The sequence below is a fragment of the Crinia signifera genome, chromosome 2, assembly GCF_055691185.1.
Source record: "Crinia signifera chromosome 2, ASM5569118v1, whole genome shotgun sequence".
In the NCBI taxonomy this organism is placed as follows: domain Eukaryota; kingdom Metazoa; phylum Chordata; class Amphibia; order Anura; family Myobatrachidae; genus Crinia; species Crinia signifera.
Genome location: NC_139218.1, coordinates 119,237,202 through 119,259,173, shown reverse-complemented (window position 1 = coordinate 119,259,173; position 21,972 = coordinate 119,237,202). Strand labels below are relative to the sequence as shown.

The 21,972-nt window shown below is 41.8% G+C and overlaps 1 protein-coding gene across 3 annotated transcripts in view; it reads left to right on the top strand.

Moving 5' to 3' along the window:
* The window catches only part of MAGI3 (membrane associated guanylate kinase, WW and PDZ domain containing 3), a 344,066-nt gene extending 323,880 nt beyond the window's left edge, over window positions 1–20,186 (top strand). For 2 of the 3 annotated variants that reach the window (XM_083172771.1, XM_083172770.1), the window contains 4 exons: window positions 604–721; window positions 8,354–8,497; window positions 14,331–14,469; window positions 17,299–20,186. In XM_083172771.1, coding sequence (XP_083028897.1) covers window positions 604–721; window positions 8,354–8,497; window positions 14,331–14,469; window positions 17,299–19,004 — 2,107 coding nt within the window. In that variant the 3' untranslated portion in view covers window positions 19,005–20,186. Of the gene's footprint in view, window positions 1–603; window positions 722–8,353; window positions 8,498–14,330; window positions 14,470–16,239; window positions 16,331–17,298 lie in introns of all 3 variants that reach the window. The other variant, XM_083172772.1, reaches the window with a different exon arrangement.
* Window positions 20,187–21,972: the final 1,786 nt, after the last annotated feature.

The following is a 21,972-nucleotide window of genomic DNA, read 5'->3' as shown; positions in this document are numbered from 1 at the left end:
ATGGACACCGGAGGACGAAGTGAGTATGACAAAGGTGTGGGGGGAAGATATTTTGAAAAAGCATGGTTTTCGGAATATTTAGTTTTTTGGATATACGGATAATGGATACTCAACCTGTATTAGCTAATGACAAAACTATGGCATATGATTAAAGCAACCATTTTATGGGCTGAACCAGAGCACAAAATCAAATAATGTATAAAGAATGTTTACGATTGAGCTAGTACCCCTGAGAATGCTGACTGTCCATTTATTTAGTGCAGAGTACAGCAGCCATTGTGTGCTAGCCCAATATTTATGGGAATACAGTCTTTAGAAATCTAGTCACATGACAATAGCGCTAGCTGTTGAGCCCACAAAATGTCCAACTTTACTAAGTGAAGGCAGGGCTGGTACTGTAATGTGTTTTAAGATTATGTGCTAATTATTTAATATGCTTGCATGACCGGATGCTCTCTCTCTCTCTCTCTCTCTCTCTGATGAGTCGATGGAAGATAATATGACCAGAGAGAAATTAGAATGAAAGGGACATACTGTAATGTACAGTCATACCGCTGCAGACTTATGTTCAATAAATACCAGTCATTCATTTTTATTATGCAGAAATACATTGGATGCGGATGGCAGTAAGGGAGACCTTTCGGCTCCATACAGATTCTTGTGGGCTGATCACAAACCCGAGGCGTCCCTCACCCTGCCTTCTGGAAGCCGTCACTCGCAGGTAAAGTCTGTCTCTTTACTTGCATCGTGTGCTTAACACTTGAGACCTCTTAAGATTTTTTGTTGTTCTTACAAAGTACATGTATTTGTCACGTTCCAGATTCCTTGCTATGCACTGTTGTGATTCAGGAGTGTTCATGAATATTATGGTCTATAACTCCAATTGTAATTATTTATGGACAGTTGTCATAAATGCCTCTAAATTCCTGCAGCTAATTGCAGGGATTCCCTGTTTTGCTGAAGATTGGAACACATCATCTGCAAAGTCCAACATGTGTGAAATCCTTCATTTACTGATTACAACATAGAAATGATTGGGATTGCCATGTCAGGGATTTGAAGATACTGTATTTTACCAATCTTTCCGCTACTACCTATACCTATGGAGAACATAGACATTGGAAAATAAGCAAGATTAATTTAAAAATGTATTTCATGCCTCATTATCTCCTGCACTGGCCATTGCAATAATGTCTTTACTGGTCTTCTCTTAACCCATTGTCAAAATAGGTGTGAAAATTGACAGGCAGACATTTTTATTCATCTTAATGCCCTGTAATGTTTACCTTATACAGGAACTATAATCCTTTTTTTTACACAAAAATATTTATTTGAATTGATATAACAAATGTGAGCAGCGCTGTAATTTTTAGCGGATATGTTGAGCATATCTCACAGAGATGTTGGCACTTAAAGGGTTAAACGGACATTCCCCAATGCAGTCTGTTATGAATGCAGCATAATAAAACATTGTTCTACTATTGCTCCACTCTTGTCATTCCTGCCCTACTGTCAGTCCTTACATCAGTTGTTTGCATTTTACAATATTCTGTTTGAAATATTTCTGCCTTACATATAAGGCAGCAGTCCAGAAGTGCATAAACCAACATGCATTTCTCTGCTTACAGTATTTCAAGTATCTAAAAAATGGACCTCTCCTCTCTGCACAAGGTCTGCATCTCTCATCTGCATATATTACCTGCTCCCATTTCCATTTTCTTGTGCTGAACTAACCCTGTAGAATGCTCTCCCTCGCTTAAGAAGGCTTTCATCTAGTCTCCAAACATTCAGACATTGCTTGAAAATACCTTTTCAAGAGATCCTAACAAATTTCTGCACCACCGACATTACCTTCAAAAGCCATGTACATCAAGGCTTAAAGTGGTCCTGGAGAGGTGGGGTAATTCATTTCCCTTTGCCATCTAATTAACCCCCCTCCCTCCCCCCCCCCCCCCCCCCCCCCCCCCCCATTAGGCAGAGTCAGGGCCAGTGGTAGCGTTTTTGGCACCCCCTGGCAAACTATATTGCTTTTCTCCTTCATTGAGCAGAGGACGGGAAAGTATTATTTACAGTGAGTATAGAAGTATAGTAACTGGGAGATGGCATTTTAAATAATTTGAGTAGTGTGTCAGTTGCTCCCCTCTGTACCCCTCCCTAACTCAGTTTTTATTTATTGACTGTGGGAGCTGGTCACGTTCTTGGAATTTGGAAGATGAGGACAATGCAGAGGCTGCTCTACCTGTCTACACCGGGGGAGCTACTGGGGAGACCACTCCGCCACATGGTATGCGCAGGAGTCTCTGGCTCTGAGACCACTGTCTCTGGGATTTCTGGATGCTGCTGCCTGCAGCATGCCTCACAGACCCCAGCCTTGACCGCACTGGCAGCATGGCAGCTTGTGAGTATGGGCAGGGCACCCGGTTAGTGGGATGCCCTACGTTAACAAAAGGTTGTCAGTAATAGATTTGAAAAAGGTGACATTGTAACTGGTGGAATTAGACTCCAGTGGCCACTTCCCCCTGCTTCCCTGCAGCCCTGGCGCGTCAGAGTGCTGGTGGCCATTTTGAATAATTGAATAACATGTAGTGTGATATGCTGGCTGTTTCATCCTGCTGCTGGTGGACGGCACTGATCACTAAACAGCATTTTTATGCTGCGCAACTACAGCAAGGTTGTAAGTTACAGTGGTGTATAACTGGTTGGAGAGATTTAGCACACGATTGTCTGTGTGCCCATTGTTAGTAGTATTGCTATAAACCTATTAGGGCCATTGTGGAACTGCTCCCCTCTGCCCTCTCTCCTGCCCTTCTGGTACTGTATCTAGCCTGTCATTCTTTCACTGTTATATTCTTCTCAGTGTTTGTTTGTCTCTTGTGTCCTTATTAACAGCATAACTATGGCTGGAAAGGGTTCAAAAGTTGCTCAGAAGGCTATCACTTGTACAAAATGTTTAAACAAGTTTATACCAGATCAGTCCACAAGTTCTTTATTGTCTGCAACATGTGATTCTTATAAGCAGACCCCTAGTCAGGATACTCCTGTTTGGGCATCCCAGCTCACACAGGTTATGTCTAACCTGTCTGCAGAACTGGAAGCCTCTTGTAAAGAGAGGACATTTTCTAGACTATCAGCTTTCACTGACTCTGAGCTAGCCTAGGCCCAGGCTCTGGTTCGATCAGTAGTGGGTTTATCAAAGTTTCTAACACCCTCACCTTTTTATCTATAATGAGGCCTCTGCCTTCGGTGCATCAGATGAGGAGGAGCCCCCTCTCCTGGAGGAAGGAGAATTTACACAGGAGTCTGAAAAGGATGTCTGCTCAGCAGAGCAAGAATCAGACTCTGGGAATTTAAGCTTTGATTCTGGCTGTTTGCCAGGTACTAAAGGTTAGAGACAGTCAGACCAAACAGTAATTTTTTGCAAAAAAAGAAACTGACTGCGGTATTCCCTAACTCAGAGGAATTAAATCTGCCTGGCAGCATCCTGACAAGAGATTTCAGTTGACACTTTTCTGCCAACTTTTGCTTTTGATAGCAGAAAATTTTGTGAAGACTCTTCCCCAACAGTTCACATTTTCTAGGTCCGGTTCTTCCTCCCCTGAGGGATCCAACGGTGGGAGCCCATCTGCAGGTGTTTCAAGCTGTTTGGACAGAATCCTTCCATGATACATGGATTTTATTTTTTCTCCAGCTCCCAAGGTTTTTTGCTATGGGTTTTCCAGTTTTAGACGATAAGCGTGTTCTGCAGGCTGCTGTGACAAAATGCTTCTACTGGTTCAGTTGGCTCCTCTTGGGCAGCAACATGCCTTTATTAATTTCTATGGGTTTAACACCTTTGAGGCCTCTGCTTCCCAGTTTGGCCATGTAGTATTGCAGGGTTCTCAGCCAGGATGGGAGCTTTGGGACATCCCCACTGCAAAGTCTACATTCCAGTGTCCCCTGTTGGATGAAGGAGAAAACAGGATTTTGGTACTCACCGTTAAATCCATTTCTCTGAATCCACAGGGGAAACTGGACACCCGCTCAGCGCTGTTCTTCTTGCTTGGGTGATGTTTTTTTTTGTAGTTCTATTATTGTTCTGTGTACGCCTGTTTGTTTTAGATTTATGTGTCTCTTTGCTCCTTCTCTCTTGAATTTCAATCTCTCCTCAAAACAGTTTACTAAGACTGAGTTGGGGAGGGATATAGAGGGGAACAGCTGCCACACTATTCTAAATAATTTTTAAGTACCAGCTTCCATACACTTCCATACCCAATGTAAAGTCTACACTCCAGTGTCCCGTGTGGATTCGGAGAAATGGATTTAACAGTGAGTACCAAAATCCTGTTTTCTGTTAGAACTATTGTGCAGGGCCAATGCAGAGGTTGAACTAGTTCCAACGCACATTAGAGGTGGTGGAACTCTGTTCCACCTGGTTCATAGAAACATAGAATTTGATGGCAGAAAAGAACCTGCTGTGCAGGAGCTAGGCAATTGGCCCTCTCATGCACTGCAGACAGTGGGGCTCTAGGAGTTTGGGGCAGGTCCACCTGACACTATGTGGTGGTCGGACAGTGCTACTCCGGGAACGTTTTGCGGAGGAGTTCAGCACCAGTATTTGCAATATTGATACTGGTCTGAACCTCTGTATTACATTGAACTAGTCAGCCTTTGTGGTGGATCGTAGATGGGTCCGATTTTGTGAAGCCCGGTCATGGGCCCTAGTCAGGCACCTAATTTGCCTTGTGGGAACTCTGCCCTTGCATCTTCTCCTCTTTCCCTTACCTCTCTCACCCTCCATGTTTCCATGGTCGTGGTTAAGTACATGTCAGTGAGAGTGGGTATGTGGTGAATCCGCTCCTCCTTACATTTCTCCATTCTCCACACACTACCCGTGCAGCAATAAGTCCAAAAATTGGAGAAAGGTGTCTGTTATATTTTATTTAATGTGTATACATGTTAAAAAAAAATGACACCCATAGTACATAGGCAATCTTTGGTTTATATATCGAATAGGAAACCACTATGTCATAGTAAAAATATCTTAAATTGTATTGGGAATAAATTGGCAATGTAATTTCAATGCAGGGGATGTGTGCCAGGTAGAGGAAGCAATCATAAAATAGTTTATGCTCCGCGTCGGTGTCTGAGACTGCAGCATAAACAATTATACTAGATCTTATTTATTTTTTTATTACAGCTTTAATGGATACTAGCGAAATTCATGTTTTCTTTGTCTCTTGCGTATGTTGACCAATATCCTGTAGTGGAAGCAGATGTGTGAGCCAACTCATTCCTCGCAGCCTTACCCAGGAAACATAACCTTTTGCTATTATAGTTTAGATCTATGCAACACGTGGCCCACCAGCTGCTGGGGACTACAAATCCCATCCTCCTTATGGCAAGACTTACTAGAATAACAGCTGGATATCCACATGTCCTCCTTTATCTGCCTAGCTGTTTAGAAAATGCAAACATGTTTTTTTTTCCTCCTACTAAGAACTGTGGCTGCTTATTGCTTGTTCTTTCCTGTAAATCAATACACACGTCTACAGTAATGGGGCGAGCATTAACAATGATGAATAAAGTCTCCTAATGTTGTTTGTTCTACTTTACAAATAAACAAGAATGCAAATCTTGTTCTAAGTTGTGATACTGTACCTGGAACTAAGCCCAAATACATATCTTTATTCTGGCTGGTTTGTGCAGCAAGTGCACAAACCCTAAATTGATTGTCCTGAATAAGTATCTTCCACTTGCTTATACATCATAGCTGCCTACCCTCCTGCATTCTGCAGGAGACTCCCTGAAATAGCAGCAATCTCCCTCTCTCCCTCATTGGTCTAGCAATCTCCCTCATTTAACCTAGCCCACATTACACTGTTACATTTTTGGGAATAAAAGGAATGATAGATACATTTACATTGAATCATCAGCACCATTTCCCAGCACTGGACCAAGTATACTGTAGTATCTCTTACTTACTGCTTTGGGGCACCTCTACATTTGGATATAAGTAATATTAAAGGATTCCTCTCAGATGTAGTGGCACACACCCATGCTTCTAGGTGCCACGTTCACAATCTCTTTTCGCAATCTCTCCATATATGGAACTAGACACGCCCTTTGGGAGGAGCATGACACGCTCCCTCAATGTGGCGATGTGCAAAATTCTACTACCAACTATAATCTCCCTGAAACTAGTTTTCAAAAGTAAGCAAGTATGTTATACATGTGATCTCATATATTCATAGCATTCTGTGGGGTTTTTTTCTGTCAGTTTAATGGCTAGTTTGTGCCTGTTCTGCATCTCCAACCAATCATTGTATTGTTAATATTAAGGGCTTCGTATTCAAAGTTTTTGCTTTCATAGTTTGTCATGGACCAGTTTCTGTGAGATCTCCTTACACCTATAGCTGATAAGAATGTGATATTATAGTATATTCCACATTGTCTTTTTACAGTGATGTATACTTGGCTATAGGGGTTGACAGAGCCAGATCAATATTAAAAGTTATTCACCTTCTATATCCCTTGCCCCCCCCCCAAGCCCCTTACACTCACTGGACACACATGCCACAATCACCACAGATATGCATGGTCCAGTATATAGCATTCAATCATGGAACAGTAGAAGTAATTTTAAAATGATAAAGACAAGCTTGGCTTTCATTGATGAAGACCGTGTCAGACTGGCCCACAAGGGTACAGTGGGAAATTCTAGGTGAGCCTCAATGCTTGCGGGCCTACCTTCTCCTCTAGGGACCAGGTTCCAGACTGCGTACTTGTATTATACATTATACTGCACAGGACTATTGTGTATTTTCCCTGGTGGTTTGTTAGTAATCTGCTGTTATATGGTACATTATCATTCATGCACTAGCAATATTTACTGTATATACTTATAAAGGTGCTAAGACCACTTCCTTCCACTGCATTCCCCCCCGGTGAACCATTCATGACACAGTCCGAGTCTGGTTGGAGATTTTGCATTTTTACAGATGTTCCACTCAGGACATGGATTTTGCACCAAACCTGGCAGACTCCTGGTTTCGTCATACTCTTTAAATAAGACCCATTTTGTGACTTTGTTAACAGAGAAGGGCATTTACAGGCATATTCCAAGCAATGTATTTGAATATCTACACATACAATATAATAATTGTTTGCTGAGAAAAGTGCACAGTCGTGTACCTTGATGTCTCAGGGGGTCAATTTTTCATTGAGGGGGCCTGGCGCTGCAGCTCCCATCACTGCTCATCCAGTGAGTTTTGTGAATGAGGTGCAGTAATTGACCTGAGGTGAAAACAGACTGAGAATCAACAAGCATAATGACTTACATCCGGGAACAGAGGGGTGTAGAATGTACTGGAATGGGGCTGTTTTGTTCAGTATGATTGGGGACATTTTTGAAACAAATTATTCTCTTAAGCATTGGTTCCCAAACTGTGTTCCTTGGCACCCTGGGGTGCCTCGGGACACTTGCAGGCGTGCCTTGGAATGATGGTTCTGGAAGGCTAATGTAATACACAAGACTAGTGCTTGTTGCCTCCCGTTATACAACATGTAGACAAACCGAAGCAAACCCTGTCCTTCACCATATTACTGACCCTATGGAAGACCTATAAACACAATTTTTTTTCCCCCCCCACAATTCCTAATAAGAAGCTTGTCTCTGGGGTGCCGTGAAAGAAATTATATTATTCTAAGGCGCCGTGATTCCCAAAAAATTTGGGAACCACTGCTCTAAAGTTAGATTTGCAGGGAAATACTTTATGGCACAAGCTTTTGTTTGTTATGCTCACAAAGCCATAGAATGAAGGGTGGTTAAGGCAATTACAAATAAAATAAAACCATAGGGCTTATTATCCTCTTGGAGTATTTATCGATTAGTCGCACAGACAATGTTCTTCAAGACACATCGCAATAAAGGGTTAACCAGATATCTCAAGTACAGAGGTATGGATCGTACAGTATATTCGGAATTGAATTAATCTTGTAATGATCGTTTGCTGCAAATCCGTGTAAGCCGTAATAGATAAATAGACCCACTGACCTCGAACTGATCTGATTCCAAGGATGGAGATGGAAAAATCTTAACATATACTGTAATTTTACCATAAGATCTATTGAATGTTGTGACCACTGATCAGTTTTAAAGAATCCAATAGTGTGACCATAATCCTGCAGTGCAGGTTGAGATGTCTTTCTGATGGTTCCATGCACACAAACTTTGTTTTGTGCCTAAAATTATTAAACCTATTGTATAAAATCATCTTCAGGCTGTGTGCAAATGAAGCATGAATGCATTTCTTGTATAGGACCCATCCCTATCAAATCTCATGTGCAGTAACTATATCTATTCATTTACTTTCAGAGTTTGGGCTGCTATCCTGTGGAGCTGGAGAGAGGACCTAGAGGCTTTGGGTTCAGCCTCCGTGGAGGAAAAGAGTACAACATGGGATTATTCATTCTCCGCCTTGCAGAAGATGGGCCAGCAATCAAAGATGGGCGCATTCATGTATGTAACAGTAGAACACTTTTATTATAAAACCTATCTAGTTCACCTTTATGATATACACTGGGGTCTATTCAATGCCGTGGGCTAGCGGTGACAGCGAGCAGGGCTTTCTACTCGCTATCACCGCTCGCCTGTCAGTATTCAACTCACCCCCCTCATACACCAATTCCCCCTCACTTTTTAGCGAGGGGGAATCGGTGTATGCAGCTGCAGAAGCAGCAAGGCTCGCGGCTAAATACAGCAGGTTTACTGCATTAGCCGCGGGTCTCGCTGTTTGGGGGAATCCTCGCTGTCTTGTGACGGCGAGGATTCCCCCAGAACGTTGAATAGGCTGAGGCTGGTCCTCCAACCTCATGCCTTGAACATCTCTGCCTGCTTACAACCTGCTATCAAGCCAGATTCCACATGCATGCACCTCATATAATCTGTCTGTCTCCGCTTCCTAATAGATTGTAAACTTCTGTTGTCAAAGCCCTCTTCTCTCCACATTTTCACTTACAGCTCTCCCATACTCAGAGACCATCTTCGTCCACATACTCATCTCCATATTTGGCAACCAGCCCCTAGCACAGGTTGATTATCCCTTATCCAAAATGCTCAGAACCACGAGCAAGCAATTTGGATAAGGGATTTTTCTGGATTTTGGCAATATTATTTCTTTCATACTTACCTGTTCCCCCGATGTCCACGGTGTCCTCAGGCATTCGCGTCGGCCTTCGCAATCCTCTTCAGCAGCATATTCAGTCCCGGGGGTGTATTGTGCAGGCGCGCCAGTGACATCACCAGCGCACACGCACAATGCACCCCTGGGACCGGAGATGCTGCTGAAGAGGATTCCGAAGGCTGCCGTGGACACCGGGGGACAAGGTAAGTATGAAAAAGAGGCTGTGAGGAAAAAAATTAAAATAAAATTAATGTTCTGAAAAACCACAGTTTTCAGAATATTTCTTTTTTTGGAATATATGGATAAGGGAGACTAGACCTGTAGTACGTTGATCACGTCCTCACTACTTACAGATGGAGTGCCTCTCAGCCAGCGTTGGGAATGTCTAGATCCCTTAGCTGGAGGATCGACGGCGGAGAGGCGTTTCATCTGACGGAATGACGGGGACCCGCGTGTGTGTGAGACAATCACTTGTCCCCGTCAACACGGTGGCGTGGAGCACTTTCCCTGCCCGTTTCGGCGCAGGGTTAGGGGGGAGCTGGGGGCATCGGAGGAGCGTCAGTGGGCAATGGAGGGCTCCATCGGAATTGGGCGTGCATGCGCGCCCCCCTTCCGGCGGTTTGCGATTCGATCACCAGGAGCAGCTCTAACGGGAGCTGTTTCATCAGTACATCTAAGCTGTACTGTGTATTGAATTGTGCCACTTTTTATTTTTTTTTTACCTGTACCCTATTTTTGTTATTTGCTTACTGTAAAGTTTTGTCTCACTGTACTGTTCCTTTGTACAGTTCTGCGAAACACTTGTGGCACCTTATAAATAAAAAAATTAATAAGAACTATAATAATAATAATAATAGAGGTGTAGTATACAATACCCACTTATGGTCATACTCGTGAATCAGAGTAGGTGCTTGGGTACAAAAAATCTAATCTGAGGACATATTTTCCATAGCAAAATAAATAAGAGTTCATTCAAGAAAGTTGCCTTCATCTTTTGCCACCATCCCTCTAGATTGTAAGCTATTGGAGCAGGATCCTTTTCTCTCACACTTCAATTACAGCTCCCTCCTACTCAGCGACTATCTATACCAGTGATGGGGAACCTTGGCACTCCATATGTTGTTGAACTACACATCCCAGCATGCCCTGCAACAGTTTTTATATTTGGCCATGCTAAAACTGTTGCAGGGCATGCTGGGATGTGTCATTCAGCAACAGCAGGAGTGCCCAAGGTTCCCTATCATTCTAAATAAACAATCTGGCGGTACTGTGTGCGCGCACCGTAGGCACGTGCCAAAAATGGGTGTAGCCACATGCCACATAGGGTGTGGCCAATGAAAATGGGAGTGTGATACACATATGCCCCCTGTAGTGCAGTTCCAGATACACATATGACCCCAATAGTGCCAGATACACATATGCCCCCAATAGTGCCAGATACAGATATGTCCCCCACAGTGCCAGAAACAGCTATGCCCCCACTGTGCCAGATATGCCCATACAGTGCCAGAAACAGGTATGCCCCCCACTGTGCCAGAAACACATATGCCCCCGATTTCCCAGCAGCAGCACAACTGACCGTTGTTACTCCTGCTGCTGTTGGAGAGTCCATTGTCTCCCTGCTGGCTGGATGGTTGTCTGTCTCTGTCTCCTCCGTCTCCTCCACCACCTCCGCTTCCCTTCTGAGGGCAGGAGAGCACAGCACATCGCGTGTCTCTCCTTTCCCTCACTTCCCTGTGACTGAGCCATCAGCAAATAAAAGCTCACAGTTCGGCCCGCAAGCTCAGATTGGCTGACGGCCAAGTCACAGGGATACACAGTGAGGGGAAGGAGAGACGCACAATGCGCTCTCCTCCCCTCAGAAGGGCAGTGGCGGCGGGCAATGGAGAGAGGAACGGGCGGGTGGCTGCAGTGGTCGAGCCACCCGGATCGCTACTGCGAGCTACCAGTAGCTTGCGAGTGATGGGTTGGCGACCACGGTTCTAATGTGTGCAATATGTACGGTGCTGCAAACCACTTAAGGCACCTTTATACCTTAATAAATAAAATGTAATAACTACTGAGACCATACCATGTAGTACCCACTGTTTCGATAAGAATCACTAGACCACCTGGCACTTATACAACAAGGGTAAGGTGTAAATATGAGGGACTCATAATTATGCCAGAACTGGTTCCTTTTGGAGTTCTATCCAATAGTACGCAGACAGCTAACTTGTATACCAAGGGGCATAGCATGACCGCATCAGAACTGATGCTACCAAAGAGATATGGCTATAGAAACAGTTGTTTGTTATCTGTCAGAGTTTTTGAATGTGGAGTATTGTATCCTACCAGATGAATATATAGGGTAAGAACCAGAACAAAGGGGTTTGTGATCTGTAAAAAAGAAAAAATATTGCATTATACTGTGGATTTCCCTAATGAGTCCCAATAAACCCTACATGCAGGCTCAGACTAGCCTGGTGGGGGACCCGGTATTCCCCATTAACCCTGGGTGATTCTTTTGAACCTGCCCATTTTAGGTGCGTGGGGCCTAGTGAAAACTTTTATCACTCGGTCCCCCACTAGGCCAGTGGAGACAAGGGACAGAGCTGAGCATTCAGTGTGGGTACCTGGCTGGGAAAGGAGACAGGACCAGCGGCGGGCACTGGCTGGAGGCTGTTGCAGGGGCTAGCGTGACATCATGGGGAGCGGGTGAGGATGAGCCCCAGGCTGGTCGCACTTGGACTAAGTGAATCGGACCCCCGGATGGGCTCTCACTCTCCCAGTCCAACACTGCCTGCGGCTAATTAAATCTGCCCGATAATAAGACAAGTACAGTAAATAAGCATTCATTTAAATTAATTTTCACATCAAAACCTTGTGTTTGCCTTTTCCTAAATGGTTCCCTGTGCAGAACCCTGCAGTAATTATAACTGTATCACAAATATATTGAAAGCCCATTTTTACTATAATTACAAATTGAGGTGTTACTTCATTATCTGACATTTTCTTTTCTCTATATACCAAAATTATATGTTGAAACTTTAGTGCAAGACTGGCCAACATGTGGCTCTCCAGCTGTTGTGAAACTACAAGTCCCATCATATCCTCCGATTGCTCAGCTAATAAAGCAACAACTGGATCCACAGATTGGCTAGGCCTGCTTTAGTGATGCTTCTATTTACAGCTTGTTTTATCTGTTACTCTGGTGTGTATGCAATGATTGATTCAGCACACAGAATACATTTCTTGCTATTTATCTGGCCTGTACTATAAGCTGAGTCACTGCCTTTCAGCTTACAGTTCAGCAAACAAACGTCAGCTAAATCTACAGGTTTTGTATTACCTTTTATTGGCGCTTCAGGCCCTCGCTGTCAGGATGAGAAATAAAAGATAAACCGCCAGGAATGGGCTCTGTAGAATCGCATAGGTCAGCAGTCTGCAGGCAGGAATGTATGGTAAAAGATGTGCAGTGTCTGTAAAGTACAGGATCCTATGTACAGTCAGGGATTATGGATCTTTCCAAAATCAAATCTAACTAACACTGCTACTGCTATTATCTTGCTGACTCCCAGCACATAATAGTATCTTTCATAGAATAAATGTAATGTTTGGAGCTCGAACAAAGCGGGCAAACAAGATAGAAATGTTTTGTAAGAAAACAAAGTCTGCTCGACCTTGATATACATTGGTTTCTTTTTATTGAATTGCTATAAAGCAAACATTCCAAACACATATTTTTGGGAGAAAGATAAACAAAATAGTTGGTAAATGACGGATGACAAGCACTCATACCCAAAGTAACACAAGTGTTTGGGATTTTCTCCAGAGCTCCTCTGCAAAGTTACTTTCTGCCCCCATATCAGATGATCATGTAACACTGTGCAAGAAGTATCTGAGGGGTAGATTTATTAAGCTCGGTGAAGTGATAAACTGTCTGTTTTTTATCACCGGCCAATCAGCTCCTACCTGTGAAGTTATAGGCTTGATTTGAAATATGACAGGTAAGAGCTGATTGGCCGGTGATAAAAAACAGACAGTTTATCACTTCACCGAGCTTAATAAATCTACGCCTCAGAGTGTGTAGGCTTTTATGGGATAAGGTAGTTGGCCCAACAAATGTTAAACCGTACATGAGATGCAGCCTGCCAATCCTGACCATTGCAGGAGTATTATAATCTGTTTATTGGATAATGCTTCTGCAATGGTACTGTATACTCGAACAATCGTTAATCCAATCTTTGGATCCAGTTGATCCACGCTCATCGTTGACTCGATACTTACGCAAGGGCATACATGTTGCTGCAAGCTGCAGTGTACACTGTGCTGCGGCTAGTCGCAGCCGGCATTTGCTCCATAGAAGTTTATGATGTATGCACATGCGCCAAAGACGAGGGCACACTTGTCATGCATCACGGGATGGATGAATGTTGTTACATCTTTAGGTGTGTTCCCAGCTTTATTATTGGAAGCATCCAATCACATTCGGTCTATAATTTTCTAGGATGCAATAGAGAAATGATAGACAGAATCTGATTGGTTGCTATAGGATACATCACCTCTTTTTGATTTTTAGAAGATTTTGGAAATTGACCCGATACAAAAAAAGCAAAAAAAAAAATTACAAATTTTAAATAATCTAAAGTTGACAATGTCAATATATTTCCTCCACTTCCCGTTGATCAAGGGTCAGTTTTCAGCTTTTTTAAAGTATTTTTGTGGCAGCATAACTGAGGAATATTTCAGATTTTAGGGATTTGTTTTGAGATAAATACATATGTACAGATGGAGCCCCTCTCAACTATCTTCCTATTGGCTATCCTATTGTTCTCAGCAGCAATACAATACATAGAACAATACAGTAGGGGATTAGCAGAGTAATCCTATTACTCACTTAATGATGTAACTTGTGCAGAGAGAATTAGATTTGGGGCGGGGTTTTACTTCAACGTGAGATCTATATTGCAGCGTAAAAATAAAGCAGTCCGTGTTTGCCCTGCACAGAAACAAAATAACTCACCCAAATTCAAAGGTGAATTTAGGGGTCAGGTCGCCCCTAGGCACAACATTTTGGTAATGTAGTTGCTAACTGACTTGTAATCACTGTATTCATTCTTTTACATTGACACATTATTTATTTAGTATGCCCAAAACTCTAAATGTTCGTTTTTCTTTTCTTTTTAGGTTGGGGATCAGATAGTTGAAATTAATGGAGAACCAACACAAGGCATCACTCATACTCGAGCCATTGAGCTGATCCAAGCTGGTGGGACCAAAGTTCTCCTTTTACTGAGACCGGGAACAGGGCTTATTCCTGACCATGGTGAGCATAAGCCACATTGCTATATTAACCATTTTCACAGCTATTTCTTACAGCCGGGCTTCGGGAAATAATTCAGAAACATGCAGAACTCTTTCCTTGTGGAATGGAATACACACTTCCTTGTAGGATACATTACAAGTTTCATGTCATTGAATACAACTGGGTATTTTGACTGAAAAGGGGGGCTGTCAATCTGTGGGCGTGTCCAGTATTCCTGGAGATCCTTGGCTGCTCTCTGAGACTATTGTCACGCTGCTGACTCCTCCTCAGAGACTAGGTGCTAAGCACTACACAAATAATTTACTGCGCTGCATCCGGCTCCCAGCCACTCAAGAGGAGCCAGTATCTTTGTGTCACTCTACAGCAGGGCTATTTTTCAGCAGGCTCCAGCAGGAACTGAGGCCCTTATTCTAGTTCACTCTTTCTGACAAAATATTTCTTAGATGGACAAAACCATGTGCCCTGCAGGTGAGGCAGGTGTAAAACCCCAGCCAAATCTAATTATCTCTGCACAAGTAACACCTGCCTCACCTGAAGTGCACATGGTTTTGTCCATCTAAGAAATATTTTGTCAGAAAGAGTGAACTAGAATAAGGGCCTCAGTTCCTGCTGGAGCCTACTGAAAAATAGCCCTGCTCTACAGGTCTACAAAATGGTGGCAAAGAAATCATGGGTCTTTGTGAAACCACAACCAAATATAATACATGCATTCCTTCTCCTACAATGTATACAATATAAAGTCATAAGTGGCACTGTTCAAAGATATTATTTCTTCGTATTAGCTGTAGTTGTGTTTGTGTTGCACTGGTATATCAAACAAATTGTCCTAAATCAATGACAAATTACAGGATTCTCTTTCTCTCTCTCTACTGCCAAACTGAAGTGAAGGACAAGACATCATAGTAAGAGTGGCACTATATTAGCAAGATCACTATGGGCCTTATTTTGGTTCACTCTTTCTGCCAAAATCCTTCTTAGATGGACAAAACCATGTGCACTGCAGGTGGGGCAGATGTTACTTGTGTAGAGAGAATTAGAGTTGGGTGAGGTTTTACTTCAAAGTGAGATCTATATTGCAGTGTAAAAATAATGCAGCCAGTATTTACCCTGCACAGAAACAAAATAACTCACCCAAATCTAATTCTCTCTGCACATTTTACATTTGCCCCCCCTGCAGTGCACATGGTTTTGTCCATCTAAGAAGGATTTTGTCAGAAAGAGTGAACTAGAATAAGGCCCTTAGTGTAATGGAATTAATAACTAAATAAAAAAACCGCAGAAAATAATCTTATGGTAAGAGACAGGGATATTTAGAATGCGGATCATTATAAAGTTAGAAGAAAGTAATTCTTAAAATATTATTATTATTATTAATAATAATAATTATTCTTGGGATATGGTGCTTGAACCAGGACCTAGCAGTGCATGTAAATAAGGGTCACTGGCTTATAGGGAGGTGGGCCAAAGGGTAACTACATAATCCAGAGGTTTATTTTCATTTTTAAGGTTAATTTGTACAGTATATGACAAGAGAATGAATACACTTTTTTGCATATTTTGTTTTTCTTCTATTACCTATTTGGCTATTGATGGCAGCTCCAAAATATCAAAGCGGTCGCAAAAGATAATTGGGAATCAATACGTTTCTACGTTATACCAGCATTCCTGTACCTGCCACATATTGCTAATGATTGTCTGGGTGTAGACTGTTGCTAGCTGTGCTTTGGTGATGTTGGTATTCTGTTCCAGGCTTGTTTTCCTTCTCCTCAGGTTTGGCTCCTTCCAGCCTCTGCTCCTACGTGAAACCTGATCAGCAATAAGGCTTTCTCGTGCTTTTCTTGGTCTTTCCCTTAAAGACTTGGTAAATGTGCATGTCCCATGATTCATCTTTTCACTTCCTCCTCTGTCTTCGGTGTCTCTTGTCTGCTCTTACCGCGGTGAAAGCTCATTAAATTGCATGTGCACGCGCCGAATAACCAATGACATTTAGTGGCCTTACTCAGGTACAGAGGTTTCAGTCCTTGGGGTAAGACAATAGGTTATAAATTGCTTACTGCCAGCTATAACAATCACTGCATTCCTCGTGTGACGGTCATGTGAGGAGTGGTTATATTTAAGTTTACATATTATGGCTGATTTTAAATTGTTTCAAAAAAAGAAAAATCTTACTGGTGCCTGTTCAAGTTTTACTTTGAATATTTTTATGTCATATTTTCACATTTACACTCTAGTATACTGCTTGTGAACGGACAACGCAATATGTCCTGGCCCTTTTGGCCATCTAAACTGTAAAGTTACTAATGACACATGCATGCTGTTTATTACTGCACAGTCTGCTTTGGCTATTAAGATATGATCTGCAAAATGTAGCAGCGCTCTGGATGGGAATTACACAGCATGTACTCATCAAGAGTGAACCACCTTGGCGTGTTTATGATAAAAAAAATTCAGAATGAAAATAATCTTGCACTGCATGAAATACAGCTTCTCTCACATGGGATACACTTCTAATTTTAAAATGTTAAAAAAAATGATGTTATACACCTGAGCACTTTTCTCTATGTGTATCCTTAAGCATGGGTCCTGTAGAAAATATTTTCCTTAGTTCAAGGAAAACACATTTCATTTGCTCCACACGGTGGTACATTTCAACTTACATGAATGCATATGGCTTTTAAGTAGAACAGAAAAGTCAATAAGGAATTCCCTTGCACGATATCTGCTTAAGCCATTAAGTGTCATATGTGTGTACCTCATTATTAGAGTTTTATCTTACATTATGATTGGACCATAATATTGATGACATTTTTTTTATTGCATTTACTTTAGATGATCTGGAAGGTATTGATCCTGCATCTCCAAATGTAATATATGATGACCTCTCCGCATTATCATCAAATTCATATGTGGATCCTAGTCCTGAAGTTTTTAATTTGCCAGAAACTTATGAGGATTTATTTGAAGTTCAGGACTCTGCAAAAATGAGTGAGCCAAATGAAATACAGGAAATAAAAGAAGAAATTACTGTTCTGCCTAGTGTTGACACTCAAGAGAAGAAAGACCTCAAGCAAGACAAACTGCTGTCTCCTGCTCGAACTCAAGACCAGCCAAGAGAAAAGTCTGTGAGTCCCAATAATTTGAATAAAAATAAACCAGTAGAGGTTGGGAAAGAAAGCAGCACAAGAAGAGGGCGATCCAGAAGTCCTGGGAAGATTGATAGAGAACATCCTGAAAGAATCCAGGGGTCTAAACATGAAGAAATTGCAAAAGCACGGAAAGAAGTCAGAGATCGATCTTTAAGCCCCAGAAAATTATATGGCAAAACTACAGAGGGTGCTAATGATGATGATGCTGCTTACGCAAAAGAGCAGAGTAGGCGACATAGGGGAAGGTCTGCCAGTCCAAAAAAGGCTACTAAAAAGGAGGAAGTGGTGAAGAAAATCACTGGAGAAGAAGAAAAACTGCAAAAACAAATCAAATCCCAGAAACTTATTGCCAAAGCTGAAGGTGTTGATCAGTCCAGGGAAAGAAAAGACAAAAAATCAATTAGGGAAGATAGAGAAGGAAAGGCAAAAATACATGAAAAACATGAAAGATCAAGGAGAGATGAGAGGGATGAGAAACCAAAGAGAGAGGAAAAACAAGATAAACAGAGGAGAGATGAGAAGGAGGAGAAGTCCAGGAGAGAAGTAAGGGAGGAGAAGCCCAGGAGAGGGGGGGATAAGGAGAAGTTCAGGAGAGAGGAGAGGGAGGAGAAGCCCAGGAGAGAGGACAGGGAGGAGAAGCCCAGGAGAGAGGACAGGGAGGAGAAGCCCAAGAGAGAGGACAGGGAGGAGAAGCCCAAGAGAGAGGACAGGGAGGAGAAGCCCAAGAGAGAGGACAGGGAGGAGAAGCCCAAGAGAGAGGACAGGGAGGAGAAGCCCAAGAGAGAGGACAGGGAGGAGAAGCTCAGGAGAGAGGAGAAGCCTAGAAGAGAGGACAGGGAGGAGAAGCTCAGGAAAGAGGACAGGGAGGCGAAGCCCAAGAGAGAGGAGAGGGAAGAGAAGCTCAGGAGAGAGGAGAAGCCTAGAAGAGAGGACAGGGAGGAGAAGTCCAGGAGACATGACAAAAAGACTGATGAGCGGCATGAGAAGTCCAAACGAGAAGAAAGATCAAGTCTTCATGGTGTTATTGACAAAAAATCTTCAGAACAAAAAAGCAAGCATACAGAGGAAAAATCTCCAAAACATACTACAGATTATGATAAAAAGAAGCATGAGTCTGAGATATTGAAAAGAGAAGGTGGTTCTCCAACCATTAAGCAAGAAACACAAGACCATGTTCTAAAAACTAAACAAGTAGAGAAGAACCAACATGGAGCACCCTCTGCTTCTCCTTATGACCCACAAAACAAGAAATCTGTAGTTGAAACTACAGAGAAAACCAAAGATGAAGGAGTGTTAGGGACAGGAGGCAAGAAGACACATGTAAGTCCAGGACCATGGAAAGTGCCCAGTTCAAAAAAAGCCACAAAAGCTGATACAATGAATATATAGACATCAATACCTTGTGCCGTCAGCTGATTGCAGCATATGTATTTTAGGGGTGTATAACCTTATCTGCATGAAGGACATTTTGGATTTTGTCTGTAATGAATGGTCTTCCACAGGCTTGAGATCCACGTAACCCTATGAAGGTGTCCGGTTGCACTTATTGGACGTTATGCTGCTATTACAAAATTGGGGACAGTATTGTACAGATCCTGAACAATGTTTATTTAACTTTGCCAATGTGATCATAACTCCACTACTTGTGCCAATTTATCTAATTGCTCATTTTATTTCCTGCTGTGTCTGTGTAAAGTCTAAACTGAACGTGTTTCTTACATAAGCCGAAAAAGGCCTGGCTGAAATGATTAGCATGTTGCATGTTTACAGACTCAAAAAAGTACAACATAGAGATTTATACCGGTCAAAGCAAGGACAATATTGGGCATGATATATACTTTATTACATATGACCATCCATTGATGGTTTTTTATATTTGTCCGGTGTAAAAGTAGCATCCCAGTACAAAGACTTGTTGGAGCATTACAAGCATACAGGAAAACTGTTGTGTGAAAAACAAATTTTGGTCCTATTACCAACTAGTTTTCTACTTTTCATAAGTGCTTAACATGTAAACGTTTTACTGCAAAGATGGCAGAACAACAGATAAATGTTTTTCTCTTCTTCACACGGTGGGCTTTCAGTATAATGTACATGATTTAATATGAAAGGAACAAAAAATAATATATGCAGTAAACTGTGCGGCATGTATTTTATCGGCTTTTGAAACAATGATTTTGCAAAACTTAATTAGAGATTTGTGAGAGGTAAGAAAGCTTTTTCATGTCAGTGAACTGCAAAGTACAGTATGACTGGGATCAAGATAATGTGTCTTTTATATGGTGCAGTTTCTTAAAATTTTTAGGGACACAAAGTTAAAATGGCATTTTTAAACTGCAGCCCATACTGTACAGACGGGAACCCAGCGTATCACTGTGACATAAACACCACTGTTAAAAAGGTTTTTTTTTTTTTTTTTTTAGTTTTTGTTTTTAAATGTATGAATTAACCCATGGCATCTTACAACTTAATTATCTTAGCAACTTAAGGACTTTAATGTGAAAAGTGTTTAATTCATGCCATACTTAACTATGGGCCAGATGCACTAAGCTTGAAAAGTGATAAAATGGAGAGTGATAAACAGCTAGCCAATCAGCTCCTGTCTGACATTTTTTCAAACACAGTCTGTGACATAGCAGGTAGGAGCTGATTGGCTGGCAGTCTATCACTCTCCACTGTATCACTTTTGAAGCTTAGTGCATCTGGCCCTTAATCTTGTATGTGAATCCATGTTTATCAAAACTTTGTGTCAAAATTCAACCCAAATTAAGTTGTGTTGCCAAGGTTAAAGGATTGGATGTCCTTTAAGAGTTTACAGCTGTGAGTCAATTCTGCACATATTGCATTAGTGTACACATCTGTTTGTTTTTATACAAGTAGTACTTTGCTTTACACATGGGAAGTATCCTAAGAATGATGTGATGGAACCAGTGACATGAGTGGGGCGTAGAGTTTGTGCCTCGGAGACCATTGGTTTTTTCAAAAACATATATACTACATTTTTGATGAGCACGATTCAAACTACAGTAAATGTATGTGACAATGATGGGGTCCACTTTCTGTAGTTAATGCACATGCCACACTAGTTATATATTTTTAACTCAAAATCCCTATGTTTATGTGTGCATGTGTTTCATATTTTTAATTTCTCTTCCATTGCAGTGGGCAAATACAGTATTTTTGCCCGGTGTAGTGGGCAAATACAGTATTTCTGCCCGGTTAGTATTTTGAGTGTTTACCTATGCTGACCTATACTAACAAAGTAAACATCTAAAATCATTTGATATATAAAGAAAGAGCTATTCTCTATTTTAGATTAAAATTGGCTTGCATGACCTCTAGTTGGTAGAGTGCCATCTTGTTAAACACCACATGATAGTATTTATTTGGTACTATTGGATTTGCTGTGGCAATTCCAGTGTGGATATGTATTAGTGTTCTATCCACCGGGGATCTAGTCGACACGTGAAAAGGTCGGCATGCGTTTTTCAAGATTCTTTCATTTCTAAAAACTTTTTTTTCATATTTACAATCTGCAATCTGGAACAGTAGTGTGCCGAGTGCAGCGTCAGCTGAGTGAGGCACCTGGCCAGAAGCACAGCGAGTCATACAAAGGTTCACAGTACAATTATTGGGGGTCCGTGTTGTGTGCGCAAACCTACAATCTAATACTAAAAAAGTGAAACCGCATGTCAACCTTTTTACTCGTCGACTATTTCTGAGTCTATTTTCCTTGTGCGTATCAACCTTTATGGGTGTTGACCTAGACCAGGCATGTCCAAACTATGGCCCTCCAGCTGTTGTGAAACTACAATTCCCATTATGCCTTGCCACAGTTTTGCTATTAGGGAATGCTACAACTATTGCAAAGCATGCTGGGATGTGTAGTTTCACAACAGCTGGAGGGCCATAGTTTGGACGTGCCTGACCTAGACACTTCTACAGTACCTAATTACTGATCCATGCCCATTCCACCTGCAAAGCCTCATTAATAATAGAGAATTGGCTCACATTATTGAGAACTGCTGTACACTTTCACATCATATCAATTTGACTAAAGCAAGTTATTCGCTCAGACACCATTATGACTTATGTAGAACGGGAACCTAATGAAATGTATTTATGTCAAATATCAGTCTAAGCTTTGTATCAAATTCATGAAAAGCCTGCATTTTTGCTGTAGACTTCTTAAAGACACAACCCCTGGGATTTTCCTATATACCTCTGTTCTTCTGTTTGTTATGGTGAATGTTGCTCTGCTGTGATTTAACGCTTTCATTGTCAGGGTGATTGAAGTTCTGGTTCCTCTGGCAACAGAAGTGTTAATCCAGATTTAATGCGCCTAGCCTATTACTGT